Consider the following 24,931-nt stretch of genomic DNA (forward strand, 5'->3'; position numbering starts at 1 on the left):
CATCATCCACTAGTGCCAAGTTTGGCCCTTCTGGTACAGAGCGCGAGTGTTGTGTGATCTGTTCAGTTTAGTGTTAAGGTGATGGATAAGATGTTGCACAAATGGAAGAAAGCAGTCTTACATATTTGTTTAATATGTGCGTTGAAGGACATGTCCTGGTCAAAAATGACTCCAAGGTTCCTCACAGCGTTACTGGAGGCCAAGGTAATGCCATCCAGAGTAAGAATCTGCTTAGAGACCATATTTCTAAGATTTTCAGGGCCGAGTACAATAACCTCAGTTTGATCTGAATTAAGAAGCAGAAAGTTAGCGGCCATCCAGGTCTTTATGTCTTTAAGACATTCCTGCAGTTTAACTCATTGGTGTGTGTTATCTGGCTTCATGGACAGATAGAGCTGGGTGTCATCTGCATAGCAGTGTAAATGTATGCTATGTCTTCTAATGATGCTGCCTAAGGGAAGCATGTATAATGTAAACAGAATTGGTCCTAGCACTGAACCCTGTGAAACTCCATAATTAACCTCAGTGTGTGAAGAGGACTCTCCATTTACATGCACAAACTGGAGTCTGTTAGTTAAAACTGTCAAATTTCTGAGTGAGTTTTTACTAAAAATGAGAAGACTGGGAAAACCTAAAAAAAAAAAAAAAAAAAAAAAAAAAAGGAAACCCTAAAGACGCCCTGAGTGAGTCTGAGAGGACTTACAAGCGGCATTGGTCAGATTAGGCAAAGCTGAAGGAGCTTTTATGAGCCAACTTAAGAATGGATGTATCAATCACTGACAAGCAAAAAAAACAAAAAACAAAACTTAATAAAATAGAATAAAATTAAAAATTGTTTCACCTCCAAGTATATGTCATCAACTTATCAGGTTCCTGACAAATCGCTGACGATTTGTCGTGTCGCTGACGTCACCTAGCCTTCCACAAGAAAGCGACTCAACTGAGTCTGACTGAAGTTTCTGATACAGTAAATCACCTATAAATGAATACACCTCAATATGAGCAATACACACACATTCTTACCTTTTATAGGATTTCCACATTTTCATGTTTGCTCAGCGCAATTAAAAGTTGTCAATATAAAAAAACAACAACAACCAATCTTTGCTTCACTTGAACAAGCTCCACCTCCAGCAGGTGTTTTCTCAGTTTATTGATTAGCTACTTCTTTACCTCCACAGATTTGACCCACCTGGCAGGTGAGAGCAGGCTTACTGGAATGTCTATGTCCTCATAACAGGGTATCTGCCCCTGAAGTAATGAACTGACAGGAAGTGATGTCACTTTAAAGTTTTTATTGTTTTTATCATACACGTCCTCGTTTATACAGGAATTCACATATTAACAGATCATGTGATCAATGAGGCGCTCAGCTGACAGCCATTAAAAAATACCCCCAAAAAACAAAAGACATCAAGCTGAAGACCTGACCGCGCCATGTTTTAAATAATTCTCAGCATTCAAAAGTAAAACACAGAAAGTGACATCACACAGCACGCCACCAATCAGTTCTAAGCAAAATGTTAAACTAAAGTAAAAAGCGATCGATCGCTGATATGTGCTCTGATATGTCTTCACTGATCAGTCTTCAGCTGAAGCTCAACCCCTACCAGACACTTTACTGACCATCCATCCATCAATCTGCTACCATGGAGATGGCTGCTTTATGCTCTTAGCCAATCAGAAATGAAGGTGGTGATGTGTTTGAAGTCAGGAGGCAGGGCGTCACTGGACCGAATTCGAGTTTCCTGTTCCTGTCCCACACTGATTGGTGGAGAGACATGTGGAGGGTCAAAGGTGAAAAATCCCTGAAAGCAACTTAGCATCAAGCAGGCAGCTTATTGGTTCAAGGATGTGGTTTTATATAGAAAGGGGCGGGACACAATTGAGAGCCAATCAGTGTCTCTCTAAGGGCAGGGGCGGCGCAGAGTCAAACATCACAGGTGCTGCCAGTCGATAGCAACCAGCGCCTGATTGGCCTCCTGGGCGTGACCTATGACCTCAGCGATGCCGTGCTGGCGCCACAGGCGCTCGATCTTCCTGTAACGCTCGGCACACAGGTGGAGAGGATTCCCACGCCTGTAACAAACAAATAAACAGGTAGAGGGTGTGGTCAGGGGTGGGGCCAAACAAACTGGTAGAGGGGGTGGGGCTGAACAACCAAACGTACATACTTGAGGCCCTGGTCAGTTTCTCCATAGTCATCCAGGTATGGGGGCGGGTAGAAGCAGCCCTTTGTTTTACCTGCTACAAACAACACCTGACTCTCTCTGACCCTGCTCACACACAGACACACACAGGTTAGCAGGGCATGGCCGAGCGACATGCGTCAGTTCACTTGTGCAGGCGTTACCTGAGGAATAGGCCGAGGCCAGCTCCGCAGGTGAAGGTGTGTGCGGTGCAGGCGCCCACGTCCTCGCCGTCCACCTCCGTCTGACAGCAGTAACTCTGAGAGCACAGCATGCAGCCGCACACCAGGCACAGCGTGGGAGCGCGAGACTTATCCCCGCCTGAGCGCGGACACCTGCACATGTAACACTCAGGTGAGTTCAGATGGGCCGGCAAAGTTTCAGGTCACCTCACAAAAGAACTTCACAGCATTGATCCTTTTTAAATCGATCACTCTGATCTCACTGTGTGTTCACTGACGTGAAGCTGGACGCCTGATTGATGAGCACGCTGTAATCTTCCGGCAACTCGATGAGTCGATTTGACTCTCTGGGGAACCTGATGATGGCTCCGCCCCCCTGCAGGGTCTGTCTCATACCTGGATGACAACACCAACTGAACACACACACAGGAGTGTCAGGTAATGCTTTTCCAGGTACTTTGGAGTATGAGATGCGTCATTCAGGTGTTACCTGTGTATGAGCGGCTTCAGCAGTGTTTGCTGGTTGTGGTGAAGTAGCAGCAGGTTGGAGGGCAGACTGAGGTAGCTGCACAGTGCCTCCCACTGACCAGGACCTGCAACTACAACAAACACACACACTTCTGTGAACACACAGTGTAACAGAATCGTTACAGGAACTTTGCTCGGTGTTCGTCTTACTCATCAGCTCAGCGGGAGGCGCTGTGGAGTTCAGGTAGTGGAAGAAGAGGGCGGCAGCTCGGAGGAACGGCAGGACACCAGCTTTAAGACAACGATACAGCTGCCACCCAGAGGACACCTCAGGTAACACACTGATGATGAAATGAAGTCCTCTTTACTGATTTTGAATGTACTAACAGGGTAAATATGTCTCACAATCCAAACTCACCTGCCCAGGTGTTTCCTCAGTGTGCTGTACAGCTGACAGGTGAGCTCCTCCTCTGATCCACTGTTGTCCTGATCCATACATACCTCCTCTGCACACACAGGTAATACACACAGGTGAGACAGAAGCATCGGGTTCACAAAACTCAAGAGACTGTGTGTGAGTGAGAGAGAGCGACACCTGTGGTGGAGGTGAGCAGGATCTGAACCAGGTGAGCCACAGTGACCAAGTGAAGGAGGTGGAGGTGGCTCGAGTCCACCACACCGCATCCTGATTGGTCCAAACAGTGAACGGAGGAGTATGCCAGCACAGAGTAAACCTGCAGATGCCGAGAAATCAGAGTCACCTGCACCCACCCGACGAAAACGGAGCTTTAAGTGGTCCACGATGGACAGGTGTATAAACTCACCAGCAGGTGAAACATGTCGATCTCGAGGATACTCGGAGTATTTTCTACCTGAGTGTCTGGAACCAGAGCTAAACAAACAAACACACACAATTATATATATATATATGTATATATATATATATATATATATATATATATATATATATATATATATATATATATATATACATATATATACATAACAGATATACATATATATACACACACACTCACACACATGTATAAATATATGTGTATATATATATCAAATAAATGTTATCGCCCTCAATGGTTAATAATTGCAGGATAATTTCCAGAATCAGAATCGTGTTTATTGGCCAAGTATATGTGCAGACACATACAGGGAATTTGGTTCCGGTAGATGGTGGCTCTCAAGCACAGCAATGTAAATCACACACACACACACACACACACACACACACACACACACACACACACACACACACACACACACACACACACACACACGTCTATATATACACATTACACATACATGGTAAATGGCCTGTATTTATATAGCGCTTTCCTAGTCCCTAAGGACCCCAAAGCGCTTTACACATCCAGTCATCCACCCATTCACACACACATTCACACATACACAAAGCTGTGTAAACCAACTATAAATAACGAATCTAACTTATATACATAAAATACAGAAATGAATGAGGTGGAATGAATACTACAAAATGTGCATAAGGCAGCTGCAGTCTGGCAGTGGGAGCAGTGTGACAGGTCAACTGTTAAGAAGGGAGATGGGAAAGAAAGAGGGGAACGAAACTGTTCCTGTGTCGGGTGGTCCTGGTCTGCAGGCTTCTGTACCGTCTGCCAGAGGGCAGCAGATCAAAAAGTCTGTGTGCAGGGTGTGAGGGGTCTGCGATGATTTTCCCTGCCCGTTTCCTGGTTCTTGAGAGGTACAGATCCTGGATGGAGGGCAGGGGGGTGCCGACGATCCTTTCTGCTGCCCGTACAGTCCGCTGCAGTCTGCTCCTGTCCTGTTTAGTGGCTGCTCCATACCAGACTGTGATGGAGGAGCACAGGACAGACTCAATGACCGCAGTGTAGAACTGGATCAGCAGCTCCTGTGGAAGACTGTACTTCCCCAGTTGTCTCAGGAAGTACATCCTCTGCTGGGTCTTTTTGAGGATGGAGTTGATGTTGGTCTCCCACTCCAGGTCCTGGGAGATGGTTGTACCCAGGAACTTGAAGGTCTTCACAGTTGACACAGGGCTGTCTGATATGGTGAGGGGGAGCAGAGTTGAGGGATGTCTCCTGAAGTCCACTGTCATCTCTACAGTCTTAAGAGTGTTCAGCTCCAGATTGTGCTGACTGCACCAGAGTACCAGCCGCTCAACTTCCTGCCGGTATGCAGACTCATCACCATCTTGAATGAGGCCAATGACAGTGGTGTCATCTGCAAACTTTAGGAGTTTGACAGCTGAGTTACTGGAGGTGCAGTCGTTAGTGTAGAGGGAGAACAGTAGTGGTGAGAGGACACATCCTTGAGGGGCACCAATACTGAGGGACCGGGTTTCAGAGGTGATCTCCCCCAGCCTCACTTGCTGCTTCCTGTCTGTCAGGAAGCTGGTGATCCACTGACAGGTAGCTGGTGACACGCTGAGCTGGGAGAGTTTGGAGGAAAGAAGTTCAGGCACAATGGTGTTAAAAGCCGAACTAAAGTCCACAAACAGGACCCTGGCATAAGTTCCCGGGCGGTCAAGGTGTTGCAGGATGTAATGCAGCCCCATGTTCACTGCATCATCCACTGACCTGTTTGCCCGGTAGGCAAACTGCAGAGGGTCCAGCTGGTGGCCTGTAATGTCTTTCAGATGGGCTAACACCAGTCGTTCGAAGGATTTCATGACCACAGACGTCAAGGCGACAGGTCTGTAGTCATTCAGTCCTGTGATGGTGGATTTCTTGGGAACAGGGATGATGGTGGAGCGTTTGAAGCAGGAGGGAACTTCACACAGCTCCAGGGATCTGTTGAAGATGCGAGTAAAGATGGGAGCCAGCTGTTCAGCACAGGTTTTGAGGCAGGAGGGTGAGACGCGGATGATCTGATATAGGGCTGGGCCATATTATACCGTTCACGATAATACCGGTATAATGTTAGGCAACGATAGGAAAATGAAATATCGCGATAGAATGGGAGTAAAACGCGCATGCGCAGTGCCTTTGTTTTCATACGCACATGGCCGGTCGTTGAGTGAAACAGATGAACCAGAATTGGTTTGTAAAAATGGTGCAACTTCAGTGATGTGGAACTGGTTTGGTGTTTGTCCGTCAGATACACAACAAAGCACATTTTTTTGCAGAACATGCAAGCGGCCATCGTTATTGTCGTATTTGTCGGACTAAGATGCTCTTAAATCTGGGAGTAATCTGGGTCCTAAGCTCCGTATGCTTCATGTCAAACAACACTGCAGCATCACTTAGAGTTAAAAACTGTCTAAATTCTTTCATCTTTAATAAAACGATCAGCATTGCTGCTTTACCAGGTGTAACTATAAAGTTTAACTTCCAGGCATCCATGAAAACAAAAGTTATTACATTTAACGGAGTTAGAAGTTAGCAGGAAGCTAGCGGAAGTTAGCTCGCTAGTTTCGCTAGTTACCTAAGCATGATATAGCATGTTCTGACTGAGAGATTTCTGAAAAAAAATCAAACGTACAGCTCTGCTATCACTTCCAACATAAATGAAGACAGGAAACTAAACAGCAGTGACGTTTGTAGGGTTACTGAAGTTGGGCTAGCTGGTATATAATGATGTGCTACGTGATCGCTAGCGACACAGCTATGTTAGCATAACATAAACAGTGAAGCTGGGGGACGAACACTAACACTTTTCCACTTATAAAAGTTAATGTGAAGGTTCTTCATGGTTAGAGACAAATGCAATCGCATGGCAGGATGCTGTAAACGGACCAAACTTCAGTCAGGAGAACAACTGAGATAATCCATCCACAATACGAGGTCAGTCATTAATATACTGCAACAACATGGGAATAGAGCAGCTGCCAGAGAATTCAACATTAATGAATCAATGGTACAGAAGTGGAGGAAGCAAGAAGAATGAGTTTAATAAAGTTTGATTTATCTGACTGCTTTGTTTCGCTTAATGTGCCTTATAATCCTGTGCACCTTATGGTCCGAAAAATGTGTACTGCACACTGCAGTTTAATGTTGCAAAGCACCTCTTTTTAACTTCAGTGGATATTATACATGGTTATGCTCAGGATATGTCAGCCCATTTCTACTGGAAATGCCTTTTGGTTAAACTTTCAGCAAGGAATTTGCATTTGCACTGTTACATTTTTATAAAGCTTTAATGTACATAAAAACCAGCTTCTTGTTTAAGTGAAAATAAATGGAAGGTTGTCTTTTTGCACTAGTAATGTTGTGGAGTTGTATTTTGTCTCGCATCAATTATATCGTCGGTTATATCGTTATCGCAAATTTTCAAATATATATCGTGATAAATATTTTTGGCCATATCGCCCTGCTCTAATCTGATATCCTCGTGTTGGTGTTGTTCCCAGACCATCATGAAAATGTTGTTCCAGGTTCAACATTGCAAGTGACCAATCACATTGTTGTGACGTTATTCCTTTGCGCACCAAGCCATTCATGCATTTATGAAATTCCAATGTTGCAAGGACAATATCAATTCTGCTTACTGTTTATTAAAGGGTTACGGTTAGGGTCAGGGTCCGTTGATCGGCGGACAGAGGCGGTTTCACGCAGCTTAAGTACAGTTTTTTGTTTTACGCCGGTTTTTCCCGAAGTCGCAAAAGTATGACGTCACAACATTCTGATTGGTCACTTGCAACGTTGATCCTGGAACAACATTTAGTATGATGATCTGGGAACAACACCAACACGAGGATATCAGATCAACCGGTGAGACGCCGTCTGGTCCGGGGGCTTTCCTGGGCTTCTGTTTCTGGAATAGTCGGCTCACATCCTGAGTGTGTATTCTGAGTTTCAGGGAGGAGGAAAGGGGGGTCGTTGAGTCTGGATTGGAGAGGGTGGTCGTTCCAAACTGGTAAATAATCAACTTCAAAGTTATCTGGATGAAAATAGTATTTTATCTCCTTTCATCAGGAAACTGCGCAGTACTCTAACTGTTCTCAATGATGTCTATGAAGCCTTGGACACAAAGAACTACAGTGCAGCTCTTTTTATTGATCTAGCAGAAATCTTTGACACTGCTGATCATGGCATTTTATGTCAGACATTACTGGATACCTATGCTTGCTCTCTTCACCTGTTAGATTTGCTGTCTATGGCCAGGCATTCAGATTTATAACTGGCTGCAAACCTTTAACACACCACTGTTCTCAGGTTGACTGGTCCTCATTGGCCCCACGCAGGTATCACTTTCTCTATAAAATCTATTCTGATTTATTGTCCTCTTATATATCAGAGTATATGTTGCACAAACAGTCACAGACTGCAGACTCAGGACATCATTACGTTCGTTGTTCCATCAGTTCGTACAGAGCTTGGGAAGAAGGCTTTCTCCTTTTCTGCTCTGTCCTCATTGCACAACGATCTGAAGCTCTCTTCACTTGCAGACTTCAAAAGACGTACAAATGCGTCTGTGAAATCGTCTCTGGGGACTCTTTTACATTTTGTTTCTTTTATTGTTGAAATTTTAGTGTGTTTGTCAGTAATAGGTCTCTTTTGTAAATTGAGGCATTGAGTGTAAATGAGACTGTGTGTGTTTGTACCTGACAACAGTCTGATGAAGTGGGTGTGAACAGTTTTCAGAGGAGCTGCAGTCCAACACGCTGAACTGAACCTGGTGAGAGAACTCAAACAGTCGTCCTGCAACACACACATTATCAGGTTACCAAGGAAACCACAGCATCCGCCGGAGACCAATCGACGCACAGAACTCAGTAATCAATACACTGATCTATAATATATTCGGTGAACTCTTCTTAAACCCCACCCCCTCTGCCTGACCATTCACAGCTCTTCTTTGTCATAAACAGTGTTACCTGTCGGCAAGGTAAACTTCCAAAAAGTGGCTTCTCCTCATCCATTAGCAGGCGCTCTGCAGAAAAACAAAATAACAGGACAACCTGTGACCTCTCAGGTGGGAGCACACCTGTGTCAGGTGTACACCTGTCTCGGGTGGTTGTGCGTGCATCTGTCTCGGGTGTGTATACCTATGCTTTGGATGGTGTAGGCGCAGGAGGACCAGCTCAGCACCGGGACTCGGGGGTCCTGCTCGTTGGGGTTCACCTTCAGTCCCACCTTATAGGTGGACAGGCTGAAAGTGGTAATCATCTCACTGATGCTGCTTGAGAATGGGTTCCTGTGACATCACAATGACATCATCACCACGTAATGTCCCATTAGGTTATTGATCAGGATCAGTACAAACAGCACATGACTCACTGTGGCGTGAAGTCTACTCTGAACCCTTGAGGAACGACAGGCTCCGCCTCTTCTGCTGCACCTGTAACACACGCATTAATTAACATTAACACACACGGCTCAGTTTGACTCCGTTTTCTTACAGGTAACTCACCTTCAGACTGCGTCCTGTGTGCAGAGTGCAGAGCTGCTATCAGCTGATTGGTTGTCTTAAGCCACACCTCGAAACTAGGATTTTCAACACTGGAGAAGAAGAAGAAAAAAAAAAAAAACAGAGAGAGAGAGAGAGAAAACCATTCACGCAACATCAGGTAAAAGCCAGGAACCTGTGTACCTGTGGTCAGCACAGGTGTGCTTATTGTGTGAGTGTCTCACTGCAGTCAGGTGAGCGTACCTGTGGTCAGGTGAGGCTGCGTGCGGTAGCATGGGGATCACGGTGTTGCTCAGACACTCGCAGAGTGGACAGAGGAACTCGCCGTTCTCCACATCGTAGCTCGTGTGGCCTCTCAGACGCTGCTGACGCCGCTGCTCCTTCAGCTGTACCGCCTCAAAGTACCTGAACAGAGTGAGGACAGGTGTAACATCCTGAGAGCCGACTGGAAGGTGTGCAAGTGAGGGGAGTCACCTCTGCCAGCAGGTGGCGTGCATGATGTGTCCACAGCTGGCGGTGTGAATCCCCAGACAGAGGTCGGGGTGCATGAACAGGGGGTCACGGTGCTCTGAAACACACGATCACAGGTTAACACCTGAACTTCGACTGGTCACTCGCCTGATGATGTCAAACTGGAGCTCTGCCCACCTGGGTTGGGCAGGTTGCAGTGGCGGTTTTTGGACAGAACAGTGGACCTTTGGACAAATGCTGCAAGCACCATTGCTCTGCTGTGACCTCTGACCTCTTGCTCTTCCTGACACAGGATACAGGTGACCAGCTGTCGGCGCTCAGTCCCTCCCACCCTCCTGGGACCAACAGCCACCTGGGACACACAGGTGAGCTCTGCACTGGGAGGACTGTAAAGCAGGAGGGAGAGGATCTTTTAATATTCTCTGAATAAGCTCTTCAATCACACGTGTGCTCTGCAGCAGGTGAGTCCACAGGTGTACCAGTCCTTGCCTGCACTTAATGTTAAGTGCATTTCATATTCCAACAGATAAATACGGCTTTGTACAGTCATACCTGTGCTCAGCTGATAGTAAGACATCTAGTAAATGTGAATGAAAGTGGGTATACAGGTGTATTAGGAATGTACTGGTGTAAATATGCAGTTGTACCTGTGGTCGGCAGCTGACGTGGACGCCTCCAGCTCTTCCATGCTCTGCTGGAACAGCTCTTTGTTCTCGTTGATGAAGTGTTTCTGCATCTCTGACATCTGAGCCATGATCTTTTCCCTGCGGAGCCTCGCCATCTCCGCTTTCCTCTTCCTCTCTGCCTTATCTTTGTCCCTCATCGTCTGCAGCACGGAACCAATCAATTCATCACTTAATCAACACATACGTTAATGAGCCAATCAGTCAGTAGATAACCAGGGAAGAGGAAGCGGTGCTGAGTCTCACCTCCTCAGAGCCTCTTTCCAGGCTGACGGTAAAAGAGGAGGCTGACGATGTTCGCTCTCTCATCATTTTGATGTTTGACACCATCTACACACACACACAGAGATCATACTGATTCAGCTTCACACCTTCACTCTGGTGTTAATTCACAATGACATCACAGTGACATCAGCGGTTACCTTGAGAATCCAGGTGATCATGTCTTTATGGACTTCCAGGTGAGGAGTGTTCTGCAGACTTTCCAGCAGAGCCAGGACACTTCCTGAAGTACTGGGTGCTTCACCTGGACCTAAACACACACACGCACACACACACACACACAGGTAAACACACACACACAGGTAAACACACACACACACACACACACACACACACACACACACACACACACACACACACACACACACACAGGTAAACACTCAAACACACACACACACACACACACACACACACACACACACACACACACACACACACACACACACACACAGGTAAACACTCAAACACACACACATACACACAGGTGTACTAACGTGTGATCTTGCAGGTGTAGTTGAAAGTGACATCTTCATCTCCGCTGCTGCTCTCCAGCTGCTGCTGCTCTTCCAGCAGAGCCATGCCCACCAGGTGGAGCACCTGCAGGTGAGGTACAAACACACACACACTTTGAATCTGATGTTCATTTTATTTAGGACAGAGGGCGGCCTCTACAGGTGTTTCTGAAGATCACAGTGATGATTACAGTCAGCCATTAAAGCTGGTCACCTGATCTAACACTGATGAACACACGAGAAAACAAAAGCGGGACGCAGAGCTGACTATCGAAAACAGCAACGCAAATCTCCGCTTTCACCCAGCTTCCTCACCAACACCAGATCCCTCACAAACAAAAGGGAGGAGCTACAATCAGAGATGTACTACAACCGTGTTGTCTGGGAGTGTTGTCTACTGAGTGTAACTGAATCCTGGCTCCATCCTAACATCCCTGATGCCCCAGTGGAGTCACCAGGCTGGACCCTACACCACCAGGACCACAACAAAGGTAAGGGCAGGGGCTGTAGGACTACAGTCGTAACAACACAACTATAAACAGTCACTGCTCACCGGACTCAGAGGTCATGTCATGTCCCTTTGATCTACCTTGCAAGCTAACGGTAGCCATAGTTACCATTGTTTACATCCCCCTGATGCTAACGTTAGCTCAGCGCTCAACCACCTCCAACTTACTATTAGTAAACAGCAGAGAGAGCATATCTGTCCATATCATTGTTGGGGACATTAATGAGGCAAGTTTGCAATCTGTACTCTACAAATGCCACCAACAGGTCAAGCGTCCTACCAGGGGGACAATACAGTACTCGTGGACTCGTGATATGTCATCAGTCGGAGACCAAGTACTGTTCCAATTCAAAGTACACATCAAGCCGAGAACGTGAAAAATTCCCAGATGTGTTCTCGCTCCGCAAATTTTATCGAGCATACATCGGCGGTGACTTGTGTGTACTTGGTACAGCTAAATATCCCAGAATGCATTTCGTCCAAAGCTCAAACATGGCAATGGTGGAGGAGTGCGGCTAAAAACGTTTAAATTTAAATATTACTCTTAAAATAACATTTTTAGATACTTTCAGGCGAGAATGTAGCTGTGTAAGCTTCAAATATCTGCTCGGTTTATCAAAACATCACATACTTGCAAAAGTGCTCCGACGTTTTCAGAGACGTCTGTACCCACCAACTCGATAGCTGACCGGGAGGTCAAGGGTCACTAGAGCCAGCAGGAACAGCGAACTACCGGCAGATCGTTTTCAAACCACCTGCGGTCTTTGGCTACTCAGGTTAAACATGATATATAAGTCACGTAGATCACTTCTAAATGTTAATGTTTGGTTTATTTCAGTGTTTTATTTGTTCCTGAGTAAATCGGTTTGGCTGAGATGAAAGTTCAGCTTCATAACATATTACTCACAGTTAAATTAAGAGGTGACAGCAGTAAAAACTGTGACATCATCAAGTACGCTGGTGTTCCAGTTGTACAAATCGTGAGTCTGTAACCCGAGTACGGACTTGCGTATTGAGAAAGGCCCATGGTCTGACTAACCCCCCATCACTCAGGCCACTCACACTGTGTTCAGACAAAGTCTCTGGACTGGTTCCCAGACCTCTCCTCTCCAGTGTGTCCCTCCTGTTGCTTATTTATTCCTGCTCCCTCATTTACATTTTATTTCATGTGCAACGACAATAAAGAGCTACTGTATTCTAAACACACACACTCACCCTCTGCAGCATGGACTCAGTCCAGCCCCCCCCGCTGGGCTCCACGGCCCACTGCAGCACGGCGCCCTCTATGGCGAGCAGCGCATCACATTGCAGGAGGTTCACCAGGCTGCCGAAGAGAGGGCAGAGGGGGGGAGGAGGGGGAGGGGGCAGGGCTATGCACACAAAGACACGTTACCAAGGTGACCATGTCATCCATCAGTCTTCCTGCTGGTGTTTTGTACAGGTGTGCTTACCTGTGTCCTCGCCACTCTGTCTCCTCAGCTTTCTCTGAGCTTCCTCAGCCTGAAACACAGGACGCAGCGTTACCATAGCAACAACACGTACACCAATCAATAACGCTCTGATCCGCATCCAGATCAGTGAGCGTACCTTTGACTGGTCAGCTCTGCTGTAGTGATGGAAGTACAGGTTGAAGTATCTGTTCCACTCAGGGCGGAGCTCATACAGCCCTCTACCTGTCACACCTGGTTTCCTGTTAGTACAAATACACTCAGTACTGCAGTTATTGTAACATAGAGAACAAAGAGAAATTGTAAGGATGCACGTGTATTTAAGGTGGACTGATGATATTTGAGGTGGAAGACTGACTTGAATGAAGCCACGCTGTCGATGACTCTCTCCAGCCCCGTCTCCTTGTTCCCCTGAAGACACAAACTCAGGTTATTACATCAAACTAAAAATGTTTCAGCGCACAGAAGTAAAAACAGTAAATTCCCTGCGCTCAGAAACACTGAATAGCAAACAAACAAAACATTTTAGCCTCAGGTAAGTCAGGGTTCACCTGTTCAGCAGATCTTGTATGATCGAGCCTTACAAAGTGTCTGAGTTTAACGCTCTGGGGTTACCTTTGATTTTACTCATTTACTTTGCCTTGTTTGGTATCATTCTTTTCAGCACGACCTCACATGTCTGAATTTACAGTCAAACTACTACAGTTGTATTAACACAACTGATCTAAAGTCAGGTAAAAAACATAAAATCTGAGTAGAAAAAAAGGTTATATTTTTTGCTGTAACTAACACAAACATTAATGAATCATTTTCGTAATTTGAAATGCAAATATAAACTGTACATTTTAATAACCTATGCACAAGTTATTTGCATCTATTTACCTAAAAATGCAGCCAAGGCGGGCCATTTCAAACCATTTCAAACAATTCACAGAACAATCAGCTGTTCTGCATCAAATATCATGCCACACAAATTATTTCCGCCACTCTAAAATATAATTTGTGTCCACTATAAGATAAAGGAGAACATCACAGCCTGATACCTGCAGGCCAGACAGCAGCAGGTGTTGGAGACACAGTTTACACTGTAATCTGCCTTTGGTGGCTTTTTGGCAGCAACTGTGACATTCAGCAGTCGACTAACTACACAAAATTGCACACTAAGTACATAAAACTGCACACCAACAACACAAAACTACCCACTAACTACACTCAACAAAAATATAAACGCAACACCTTTGTTACTGCTCCCATTCCCCATGGGATGGACGTAGAGACCTAAAATTCATTCCAGATACACAATATAAACATCCCTCCCAAACAGTGGTCACAAATCAGTCCAAATGTGTGGTAGTGGGCACATCTGCTATATTGAGATAATCCATCCCACCTCACAGGTGTGCCACATCAGGATGCTGATCTGACATCATGAGTAGTGCACAGGTGTACCTCAGACTGCCCACAACAAAAGGCCACCCTGGAATGTGCAGTTTTTTGCGCTATTGGGGGTCTGGGGACCCAGAACCGGTCAGTATCTGGTGTGACCACCATTTGCCTCATGCAGTGCAACACATCGTCGCATGGAGTCTATCAGATTGTCAATTGTGGCCTGTGGAATGTTGGTCCACTCCACTTCAATGGCTGTGCGAGGTTGTTGGATATTCGTGGGAACTGGTACACGCTGTCGTATACGCCGGTCAAGCACATCCCGAACATGCTCAATGGGTGACATGTCCGGTGAGTATGCTGGCCATGCAAGAACTGGGACATTCTCAGCTGCCATCTGCCCTGAACAATGTGAACCATGATTCATCCGTGAAGCGCACACCTCTCCAACGTGCCAGACGCCATCGAATGTGAGCATTTGCCCACACAAGTCTGTTACGGCGACGAGCTGGAGTCAGGTCAAGACCCCGATGAGGACGACGGGCATGCAGTTGAGCGTCCCTGAGACGGTTTCTGACAGTTTGTGCAGAAATTGTTTGGTTGTGCAAACCAATTGTTCCAGCAGCTGTCTGGGTGGCTGGTCTCAGACGATCTTGGAGGTGAACCTGCTGGATGTGGAGGTCCTGGGCTGGTGTGGTTACACGAGGTCTGCGGTTGTGAGGCCGGTTGGATGTGCTGCCATATTCTCTGAAACGCCTGTGGAGACGGCTTATGGTTGAGAAATGAACATTCAATGCACGGGCGACAGATCTGGTTGACATTCCTGCTGTCAGCATGCCAATTGCACGCTCCCTCATTGCTTGTGGCATCTGTGGCATTTTGCTGTGAGACAAAACTGCACATTCCAGGGTGGCCTTTTGTTGTGGGCAGTCTGAGGTACACCTGTGCACTACTCATGATGTCAGATCAGCATCCTGATGTGGCACACCTGTGAGGTGGGATGGATTATCTCAATATGGCAGATGTGCCCACTACCACACATTTGGACTGATTTGTGACCACTGTTTGGGAGGGATGGTTATATTGTGTATCTGGAATGAATTTTAGGTCTCTACGTCCATCCCATGGGGAATGGGAGCAAAAACAAAAGTGTTGGGTTTATATTTTTGTTGAGTGTAGTTAAAACTGCACACACTACACAAAAGTACGCACTGACAACACAAAAGACTACACAAAACTGCACACCAACTACACAAAAGTACGCACTAACTACACAAAAGTACAGGGTAACTGCATAAAACTGCAAACTACATAAAAGTACACATCAACTACACACTCCAAACACACTGAATGTCACAAATCTCTTGTGTCTAAACACTCTCTCACCGCTGTCACTCCTAAAACCTCTCCTTCTTCCTAAACAACCAATTGTCACATGTTGCCATATCAGTTTGTGATTGGTTGACATGGTACATTTTTCCACCAATAGGAAAGCGGTGCTTTTTCTTTCTTTTATTTGGTCACAAGCAGAGAGTGCCGATAGTATTCAGCAAAAAACATCAGGTATATTTTTGATCATGACTCTGGTTTTTCGTGTCCTATCAACACAACTTAAAAACTTGTATATAGTTTGAAGTCCGCACTTAGACTTTAAACTTGGAGACTCGGGTTGGCTGCATCTTGTTGCAAAGTCATCTTAAATTGGTCGTGTGATTTGGATGTGCCGACGCGTCCGTCGAGCCCAGAGGGTTAATAAACTTTTAAAAGCAGAACTCACAAATACTTACAAATATGTAACAGCATAACTAAAAAAACATTAACAGACAGGTTAGGGTCTCACATTCTCAGGTAGAGCCTTGGCAAGCTCGCTGTGAGCCATCGGTCTGATGGACAGCAGGTGGATGATTTCTCTTCTGACCTCATCGTAGGGCTCCACCTGGCCAACGCCCGCCACGTACCGCTCACCTGTAACACACATGCAGAGGCAGTGCTAATGTTGCACCTGGACAAGGCGACCTCTCTGACTCATTTTCAGAGGAAACAAACTCACCGACCACCATAATGATGAGATGAAGCATCTCTTCGATGAGAGTGTTCTGCTGGACCAGGTCCTGAAACACAGGACAGAGTGGGAGGAGTCAGTCATACACCTGTAGCGTTTAACTCGAAAGATTCAACATTGCAAATGGATTTTTGAGGACTTGAATCCTTCTTAAAATCCTTCCCAAATCAAAAACCCTGGATTAACGGAGATGTTCGCGCGGCACGGAGCACCGCCTTTGCCTCCGCGAACACATCGGACTACAAACACGCACATTACCAACTCCGGAAGACGATCAAAGCAGCCAAACGTGAGTACAGGGACAGGGTGGAGCAACAGTTTGACAACCCTCGGAGTATGTGGCAGGGACTAAACACGATCACAGACTTTAGAGGGAAAACCAGCACACCGCAGACCACAGCCTCTCTGTGTGAGGATCTAAACGTATTCTACGCTAGATTCGACACAGCGAACACCATGAGACCGGACAGTGTGCGCACCGCGGATGACGTCAGAGCGCACACTGTGTCTGAGGAGGATGTGCGGAAGTGCTTCAGGAAGGTGAACGCACGCAAAGCTACAGGTCCGGACGGGATTCCCGGCCGCGTCCTCAAGTCATGCGCGGCTCAGCTGGCTGGAGTGTTCACGCACATCTTCAACCTTTCCCTCTCTCTGTCTGTAGTCCCAGCCTGCTTCAAAATGGCCACCATCGTCCCTGTACCCAAATCCTCCACCATCTCCTCATTGAACGACTGGCGACCTGTAGCCCTGACCCCCATCGTAAGCAAATGCTTCGAGAAGCTGGTCAGGGACTTCATCTGCTCTGCACTACCCGACTCACTGGACCCTCTACAGTTTGCATACCGCCACAACAGGTCCACTGATGATGCCATAGCCCTGACACTACACACTGCCCTGTCACACCTGGAGAAGAGAGACACGTATGTGAGGATGCTGTTTGTAGATTACAGCTCAGCATTCAATACCATCGTTCCCTCGAAGCTGGACAGGAAACTGCAGGATCTAGGACTGAGCAGCTCCCTCTGCAGCTGGATCCTTAGCTTCCTGTCTGACAGACGCCAAGTGGTCAGACTGGGCAGCATCACCTCATCCCCCATCACACTGAACACTGGTGCTCCACAGGGGTGTGTACTGAGCCCTCTCCTGTACTCACTCTACACCTACGACTGCACGGCCACTAACAGCTCCAACATCATTGTGAAGTTTGTGGACGACACTACAGTGGTGGGTCTTATCACCAACGGTGATGAGACGGCTTACAGGGAGGAGGTCAGCGCCCTGACCCACTGGTGTCAAGACAACCATCTCACCCTCAACGTCGCAAAGACAAAGGAGTTGATAGTGGACTTCCGGAGGTGCAGAGAAGTACACACCCCCATCACCATCAACGGCGCTGCTGTGGAGAGAGTGAGCAGCTTCCGCTTCCTTGGTGTACATCTGGCTGAGGATCTTACGTGGTCAGTACACACAAACAAAACAGTGAAGAAGGCGCAGCAGCGCCTCTTCTTTCTCAGGAGACTGAAAAGATTCGGCATGAGCCCCCGCATCCTCAGGACCTTCTATCACTGTGCCATTGAGAGCATCCTCACTGGATGCATCACCACCTGGTATGGCAACAGCACCGCCTACAACTGCAAAGCTCTCCAGACAGTAGTGCGGTGCTCTGAACGGATAATTGGAGGTGAGCTTCCCTCCCTCCAAGACATCTACAGGAAGCGCTGCCTGAGGAAAGCGGGGAGGATCATCAAGGACTCCAGTCACCCCAGCCATAAACTGTTCAGACTGCTTCCATCAGGAAGGAGGTTCTGCAGCATCCGGTCCCGTACCAGCAGACTGAGAGACAGCTTCTTCCACCAGGCCATCAGACTGCTGAACACGTCATAGACACCTCAGCTTCACTACTGGAACTTTAACATTATGCACGCCATACTGTACAGTAATGCCACTGTTTTGCACATATTCAACTCTGTATATTTTATATATTTTATTTATTGTTTACTCTATTTAATTTGTAAAATATGTGTACACACACACACACACACACACACGTAGAAAAATATTTAGTATACACATCCAGAAATGCATATACTATTATATATTGTACATATATTTATTAGTTTCAGATGTAGCCATTCTTGTATTTTGCTTGTTTACATTATTGTATTTTGCACAACTCTGTTGCTTGTGAAGCTCGCACACATGAATTTCACTCACATGTGCTGTACCAATGTACCTGCACATGTGATGTGACAATAAAAGTGATTTGATTTGAATGTCAAACACGACGTAATGTGAATGTCTGACCTGCAGATGTGATTCTAATTTCTCGTTACGTGCAAATAAACAGACAAGTCAAAGCGACCTGCTGCAAAATCTGACTTCTTGTCTGTTCATGCAGGTGTCTGAATTTAATCTGCTGCAGCTTTGCATCACCTGACGCTGCAGGAGCTTTAACATAACAATCTTTGGAAATGTATCTATGTCGAGGGTGGGGCGGATAAGCTTAGCAGTAAAATCATGGCGTCTTGACAACAGAAGAGGACTGACCTTGTTGGCCTCTCTGTATCTTTTCCTGATGTCAGCGGTGCTGAAAACGTGAAACACTTCAAATCGACTCAGAACAATCATCAGGAAGTGGTTTGGATCCATCATGGACGCCCCTGCCTGCACCCAACCAAAAACAGCAGCAAGCATGAGCAGAGAGTCTGCACCAACGCTTCACAGAGGCATTAGTGCTGTTGAATCAGCACTGGTAGAATAAGTGGAGCGTCAGTAGAGGCGAGTTGTACCTGTAGCATGATGATGTCTTTGTCGAACATCTCGACTCGACACTTTACATTGTGGTAATAATAAATCTGAAACAACAAACAGCAAAAAACTTAGCTAATCAGCATTGATCTCTTCAGCATAGATTAACAGGTTAGAACTCACCTGATTAATCAGTGAGAATCCGTTCCTCCTCCACATCCCAGCATGCACCTGGGCACAGAGCACCAGGCAACGGAGGGGGAGTTCGATCAGAAGGGGGGGGCTTAGTTCACCCTGAGGGACACGTGGCATCAACAATCAATGAATCAAACTGGTTGGAAAATGGCGTTTCCAATCAGGGATCAATAATAATCTGTTACTGACCAATGGGAGCTGCTCAGGGAAATGAGACGCCACCTCTGTTCTGCTGAGGAGGATGTGCAGACCTGAGGAGGCGATTGATACAACTTCAAACAGGACGTGGAGACAGATGGTGTGACTTTTAAAATGTGTGTGTGTGTTTACCTGCCAGCAGCCTGCAGACCGGCAGGTGTATGGAGACTTTTTCCTGAGACACCTGATACCTGAATGTTTCCACGCTGTGGCCTGCCAGGCTCAAGCTGATTGGCTGCTCACCATCTGGAAGGCTGTTATGACAGTGACTGAGAGCGCTCAGACACTTCTTGTAGGCCTCGATCAGCACACGCTCCTGACACACACAAAGGAGCAAAGAAAAGGCTTGGATGGCTCACTCAATCAATCTGTTTATTTAAAACTGATCAGATTATTGATCCAGAAAACAAAAAATAAACTGTAGGAACATAAAAGGTAACATTTGTAATGTTACATGTAGCGTGTTCAGTGTGTTGTCTCACATCAGTGGAGCACCATTCCTGGATCATCGTGATGATGTTTGTCAGCTTCATCTGCAGCGTGAACGCCGCCTCCCACTCAGGCTCCATCTCAATATGCTGCCCCACCTGTCTCACCACTGGGTCCATGCCCTGCAGGGAGGTGGGTTCACAGACAGACAGGCTCAGAGATGTTCGGGCTGCACCTGTACAGGTAAACCTCACACTGTCTCCATGTTACCTGCATGCACTTGAGCAGCTCCAGAAAAGCGTAGAAACCTTCTAGAAACTTGAGTCTGAGCTGATCGCTCCACTTGGACGGAGGGCTGATCAGGACATACCTGCATGTAGAAGCACTGGTTACACTGACAGGCCTGGTTTTATCATAAAACACGACACACACCCACAGCGTTTACACTTGTGAAAGAAGATTCATCAAGCTACAGAACAGGATTCATGGGTACCCTGCATACACAGTGTAGGGTCATCGCACAAGAACCAGTCTCTGTTTAGTCTCCAACTAACCTCTAACTGGCTCTTCATAACCTCTAACTGGCCCTTAACCTCTAACTGGCCCTTAACCTCTAACTGGCTCTTCATAACCTCTAACTGGCTCTTCATAACCTCTAACTGGGGCTCACTTGAGGTCACCAATGAGGCTCTGGACTCTCCCGAACTTGAAGGCCTGCTGGGCGGTGTAGCGGTCGAACTGGAAGCGCCCCTGCGGGTCTCTGTGGCGGAGGTGATCCACAAAGGTCCTGATGATGGTGGTCATCAGGTTCTCCTCCACCATCAGCATCCGGGCCTGCAGAACATTTGAGACCCACACACCAACACACACACACCCCCACACACGTACAGACATGTCGTTCCTCATGTTCAGTGTTGGGCCTGTTATCATTTCGATCTGTGTTTCTTTGCTTGTGACATTTATTTTGGTGGATTCTGAAGAACTAAACTTTAAAGGTGATTGATCTGATTATTATTAATACTATTATTAATACATAATATATTAATAATAATTATATCTGTTATAATTATTGATTATCAACTAATCAGCTTTCAATGAAACTTCAGGGATGACTTTAGATCATAACATTTTTTCAGTGATGTCTGACATCTGTTCCACCTGAGGGTGAAGCACCCACTTTAAACAACTCAGCCGGTGGGATGACATCTACTCCGGCGGCAGCCACCTGAACTCACCAGTGACGGTACGGTGAACATTTGCACTGACAGGTCAGTGATGGAGAACTCACGGCCGTGGTCGTCTTTCACATAGTCGTTCTGCAAGCGTTCGTAATTCTAGCAGCGGGAGAGAGAGGGGAACACAGAGAGAGAGAGTTGTGTGGAGGTGCAGGAGGAGTACTCACCATGGTCGGGACGGTGAAGAGCTGGACAGACAGCGACGTCACTGACACCACTCGCTCGTGGTCGTCCTCCATAAAATCTGTCTGTAGGCGTCTGTAGTTCTGGAGGGACGACATTTCACCTCTGGGTCAGAGGTCGCTGCTGTCCGCCCAACACCCCACCACCACCCACACACTGACTCCTTTAAAAACCTGTCGCTAAAACTCTGATATTTTTAAGACAGCTCACAAAAGAAAAGTGTATCAAGACTTCTGTTAGTTCTGTAAACCTGACCTTAACACAGCACATGCACAGCAGCGACTGGTTCTTTAATCAAGATCAGCAGCAGCTTTAGGCGATCAGCTCAGCATGACCCATTTTAAATTATTTGTTTCCCACCTGAGGGTTATTTTCAGTCCGAAGACCGATTCCTGTGAATAATATGTGGACATACGTGCTTTGATCACTGAAGTCTTTCTGTCAGTCGACTTTTTAATGATTCATTTTCTAGCTGAGTGATCACCAGCATCTTTAACTTCAGTGAATTTTTATCCTGATATATCATCCTATCCTTCTTCAAATTGAGAACCACTAGTCTGCCAATCCAGAGGTACTGCCCTACATCTCCATGCAACACTGTAGAGACGTGTCCAACACAGCCCTACAACATCTGAGCCTTCAGAAACTCACAGCAAACCTCATCCACCCCAGGGGCTCTGCCATCAAGGAGTCGTTTACCTGCCTCAGTGACCTCGCCTCCAGTGATGGATGACTCACCACCCCCATTTGCTGCTTCCTCTACAGAAGTTGTATCAGTGGGATTAAGGAGGTCCTGGAAGTATTCCTTCCATCGTCCAACTATATCCTCAGTCAGCAGCGCTCTACAGTGCGGGTAGAGCGCTGTAGAGCGCTGCAGTTTGCCAGAATCGCTTTCAAGGAAAGTCATTGACCTTACTGAACTCCTCCCACACCCAAGTTTTTGCTTCAGCCACTGTCTGAATAAGTGTTCCGCTTTACCTTCCAGTACCCATCAGCTGTCTGTGAAGTCCCGCAGGCTAACAAAGGCCAATAGGATTGTTCTTCAGCCTGATGGCTCAGTTGGAAGTAAGAGTTCACATTGCACTCTCACTATATGTTTAAGTGAGGCAAGCCTGTCCACAGTCCTAACCTACAACCTGATCCAACTCACCACCAGGAGGTGATCAGTTGACACCTCAGCAGCTCTTTTCACCCGTGTATCCAGAATATACACCTGCAGATCCGATGATACGATTACAGCATCGATCATCAACCTAGGGTGTCCCTGCTGCCATGTGCATTTACAGACGCCCTTTGAACATGGTGTTTGTTATAGACAAGTAACAGAACACCACTTGAGATCAGACCAGGCAGGCCGTTCCTCCCAATGACGCCCCTCTAAGTCTCACTGTCAATTGCTCATATGAGTGTTGAGTCTCCAGATGGAGCACCTCGAGCACCCCACCCAAAGACTCCCCAACCTGAAGGTGTCTGGTCTACTGGGAAAAAATCCAACATACAGGGCCCAAGATACCCACATCAACACACTGTCTCTTACCAAAGGCAACTCCAGACTGGAACAGAGTACAGCCCCTCTCTAGGAGACAGGTTCTAGAGCCCAAGCTGTGTGTTGAGGTGAGCCTGACTATATCTAGCCGGTACATCTCAACCTCGCATACTCCTTCTCCACCAGAGGGATGATGTTCCGTGTCCCGAACGCCAAACTCGGGGATCGATCGGTCAGGATCTCTTGCCATTAGCACACACTGCACCAGACCTCTACGGCACCCCATGGGGCTGGTGCAGGCCTACGTCGGGTGTCGGGTGCACCCAGCCGGGCCTTTTGAGCTAAGGCCTGGCCACCTGGCGTTCTCCCATTGGACACACTTCCCAGGCCTGGCTCCAGGACGGGGTCCCAGTAACCGTATCCCAGGCAGGGTGAACTCCCTTGTTGTTAAACTCATAAGGGTCTTTTGAATATCTCTTTGCCTGGTTCCTGACACAGGACCAATTTGCCATGGGAAACCCTACTAGGAGGCAAAAGGCCCTGAGAACATAGCCCCTGGGTTCCCTAGGACAAACAAACTAGTCTACCACACTAAGACAGCAGTTCATGGAGGGGTTAATGTGAGTTATGGCGCTCTTTGACAGGACACACTTTCCAAAGAGAGAAAAACCCCAAATTAATGAGATTTATGGTTTATTTTTGGCAGCGTAACCCCTTTTCTCTGTTGTTTTTGTCTGCTACATGAGCATGAAGGCTCTACACCTCAGGGTTGCTCTGTTCTACTTTGTGATGTCTTGTTGTTACATGTTTTGTTGTTTATATGACACTGTTTAGTAAAGTCTGTTTCAATGAACAAAGTTCACTCCAGAGGATCTTTTTGAGTACTTTGATTTATTTGGATCTAAAAATTCAATCGACACACGACTGGCTGGATGACGTTTTTCATTTTAGCTGTAAACAAGCCAACAAGGTCATGTGGTGAGGTTTTAGGCTGTTGCACTGAGGAAACAGATGCTGCCAGGGAATCACAGATCATCGAGATTCTACTAGCATAAACCCCCCCAGACTATATAAAGCTCCACAGCTGTCATGGGTGTTCCGATCAGGTATATACACTCACCAGCCACTTTATTAGGTATGCCTGTTCAACAGCTTAATGCAAATATGTAATCAGGCAATCACAGGGCTTCAGCTCAGTGTATTCAGACATGTAGATATCAGACGAGCTGAAGTTCAAAATGAACATCAGATTAATGAAGGAAAGTGATTTAAGAGACTTTAAGCGTGGGATGGTTGTTGGTGTTTCAGACTGCTGATCTGATGTCATGTTCCCACCAACCATGTCTTAAATATGACAGTGAGTTTGCTGTATAAGGGCCTCCACGGTCAAAGATCTCAGTGCAGCAGAGCTCCTCTGTGCTCAGATGGAACAGAAGTTCTCATCATGCCGTGTCCACATGGACCAGCCTCTCTGAGTGTTTCCAGCAGCTTACCAGCCGTGAAGAATTGAAGCAGCTCTTAAAGAAAAAGGAGAACCAACCAGTACCAGCAAGGTGTACCTAATGAAGTGGCTGGCGGGTGTCAGGTATACTGCACAGGTGTGTTACCTTGGCAAATTGGATGGCAAAGATCTTCTTGTACTTGAGGTCCATGAGGAGGCTGTTCATGAGTAGCTGGTGATAGATGTTCCTCGCTCCTGCAAACATGACAGATCAGCTGACCTCAACTTGCTCGCATTTACTTGCAGCTCATCAACTCGCACACCATGAACAAACAGATCAAGGAGACTGCCATGCATCCAAACTTCAGCTAGTTAGAGTGCCTGTCAGTCACATTCAGCGCCAATCGAGAGTTTAAGACCACTTGAAAAATGGCCAAAAATCCTATTTTGCATTGTTGGATC

At 46.6% G+C, this 24,931-nt stretch overlaps 1 protein-coding gene across 1 annotated transcript in view; it reads right to left on the bottom strand.

Annotated features, from left to right (window-relative positions):
- Positions 1–1,270: 1,270 nt before the first annotated feature.
- ubr2 (ubiquitin protein ligase E3 component n-recognin 2) overlaps positions 1,271–24,931 on the bottom strand; it is a 57,425-nt gene continuing 33,764 nt past the window's right edge. The window contains 38 exon segments of the mRNA XM_080869333.1: positions 1,271–2,079; positions 2,175–2,276; positions 2,354–2,524; positions 2,650–2,784; positions 2,862–2,970; positions 3,050–3,180; positions 3,258–3,345; positions 3,435–3,573; positions 3,664–3,731; positions 8,397–8,493; positions 8,670–8,725; positions 8,841–8,989; positions 9,073–9,133; positions 9,206–9,294; positions 9,446–9,607; positions 9,677–9,770; positions 9,851–10,059; positions 10,321–10,499; positions 10,603–10,686; positions 10,779–10,888; positions 11,133–11,235; positions 12,874–13,028; positions 13,110–13,158; positions 13,246–13,348; positions 13,465–13,517; positions 16,333–16,457; positions 16,543–16,603; positions 19,102–19,218; positions 19,344–19,409; positions 19,486–19,596; positions 19,687–19,748; positions 19,828–20,011; positions 20,178–20,306; positions 20,395–20,494; positions 20,795–20,958; positions 21,360–21,460; positions 21,463–21,625; positions 24,636–24,724. Of these exon segments, the coding sequence (XP_080725459.1) occupies positions 1,938–2,079; positions 2,175–2,276; positions 2,354–2,524; positions 2,650–2,784; positions 2,862–2,970; positions 3,050–3,180; positions 3,258–3,345; positions 3,435–3,573; positions 3,664–3,731; positions 8,397–8,493; positions 8,670–8,725; positions 8,841–8,989; positions 9,073–9,133; positions 9,206–9,294; positions 9,446–9,607; positions 9,677–9,770; positions 9,851–10,059; positions 10,321–10,499; positions 10,603–10,686; positions 10,779–10,888; positions 11,133–11,235; positions 12,874–13,028; positions 13,110–13,158; positions 13,246–13,348; positions 13,465–13,517; positions 16,333–16,457; positions 16,543–16,603; positions 19,102–19,218; positions 19,344–19,409; positions 19,486–19,596; positions 19,687–19,748; positions 19,828–20,011; positions 20,178–20,306; positions 20,395–20,494; positions 20,795–20,958; positions 21,360–21,460; positions 21,463–21,625; positions 24,636–24,724 (4,310 nt within the window). The 3' untranslated portion in view covers positions 1,271–1,937.

This window comes from Rhamphochromis sp. 'chilingali' (genome assembly GCF_963969265.1).
Source record: "Rhamphochromis sp. 'chilingali' genome assembly, chromosome: 20".
NCBI lineage: Eukaryota > Metazoa > Chordata > Actinopteri > Cichliformes > Cichlidae > Rhamphochromis > Rhamphochromis sp. 'chilingali'.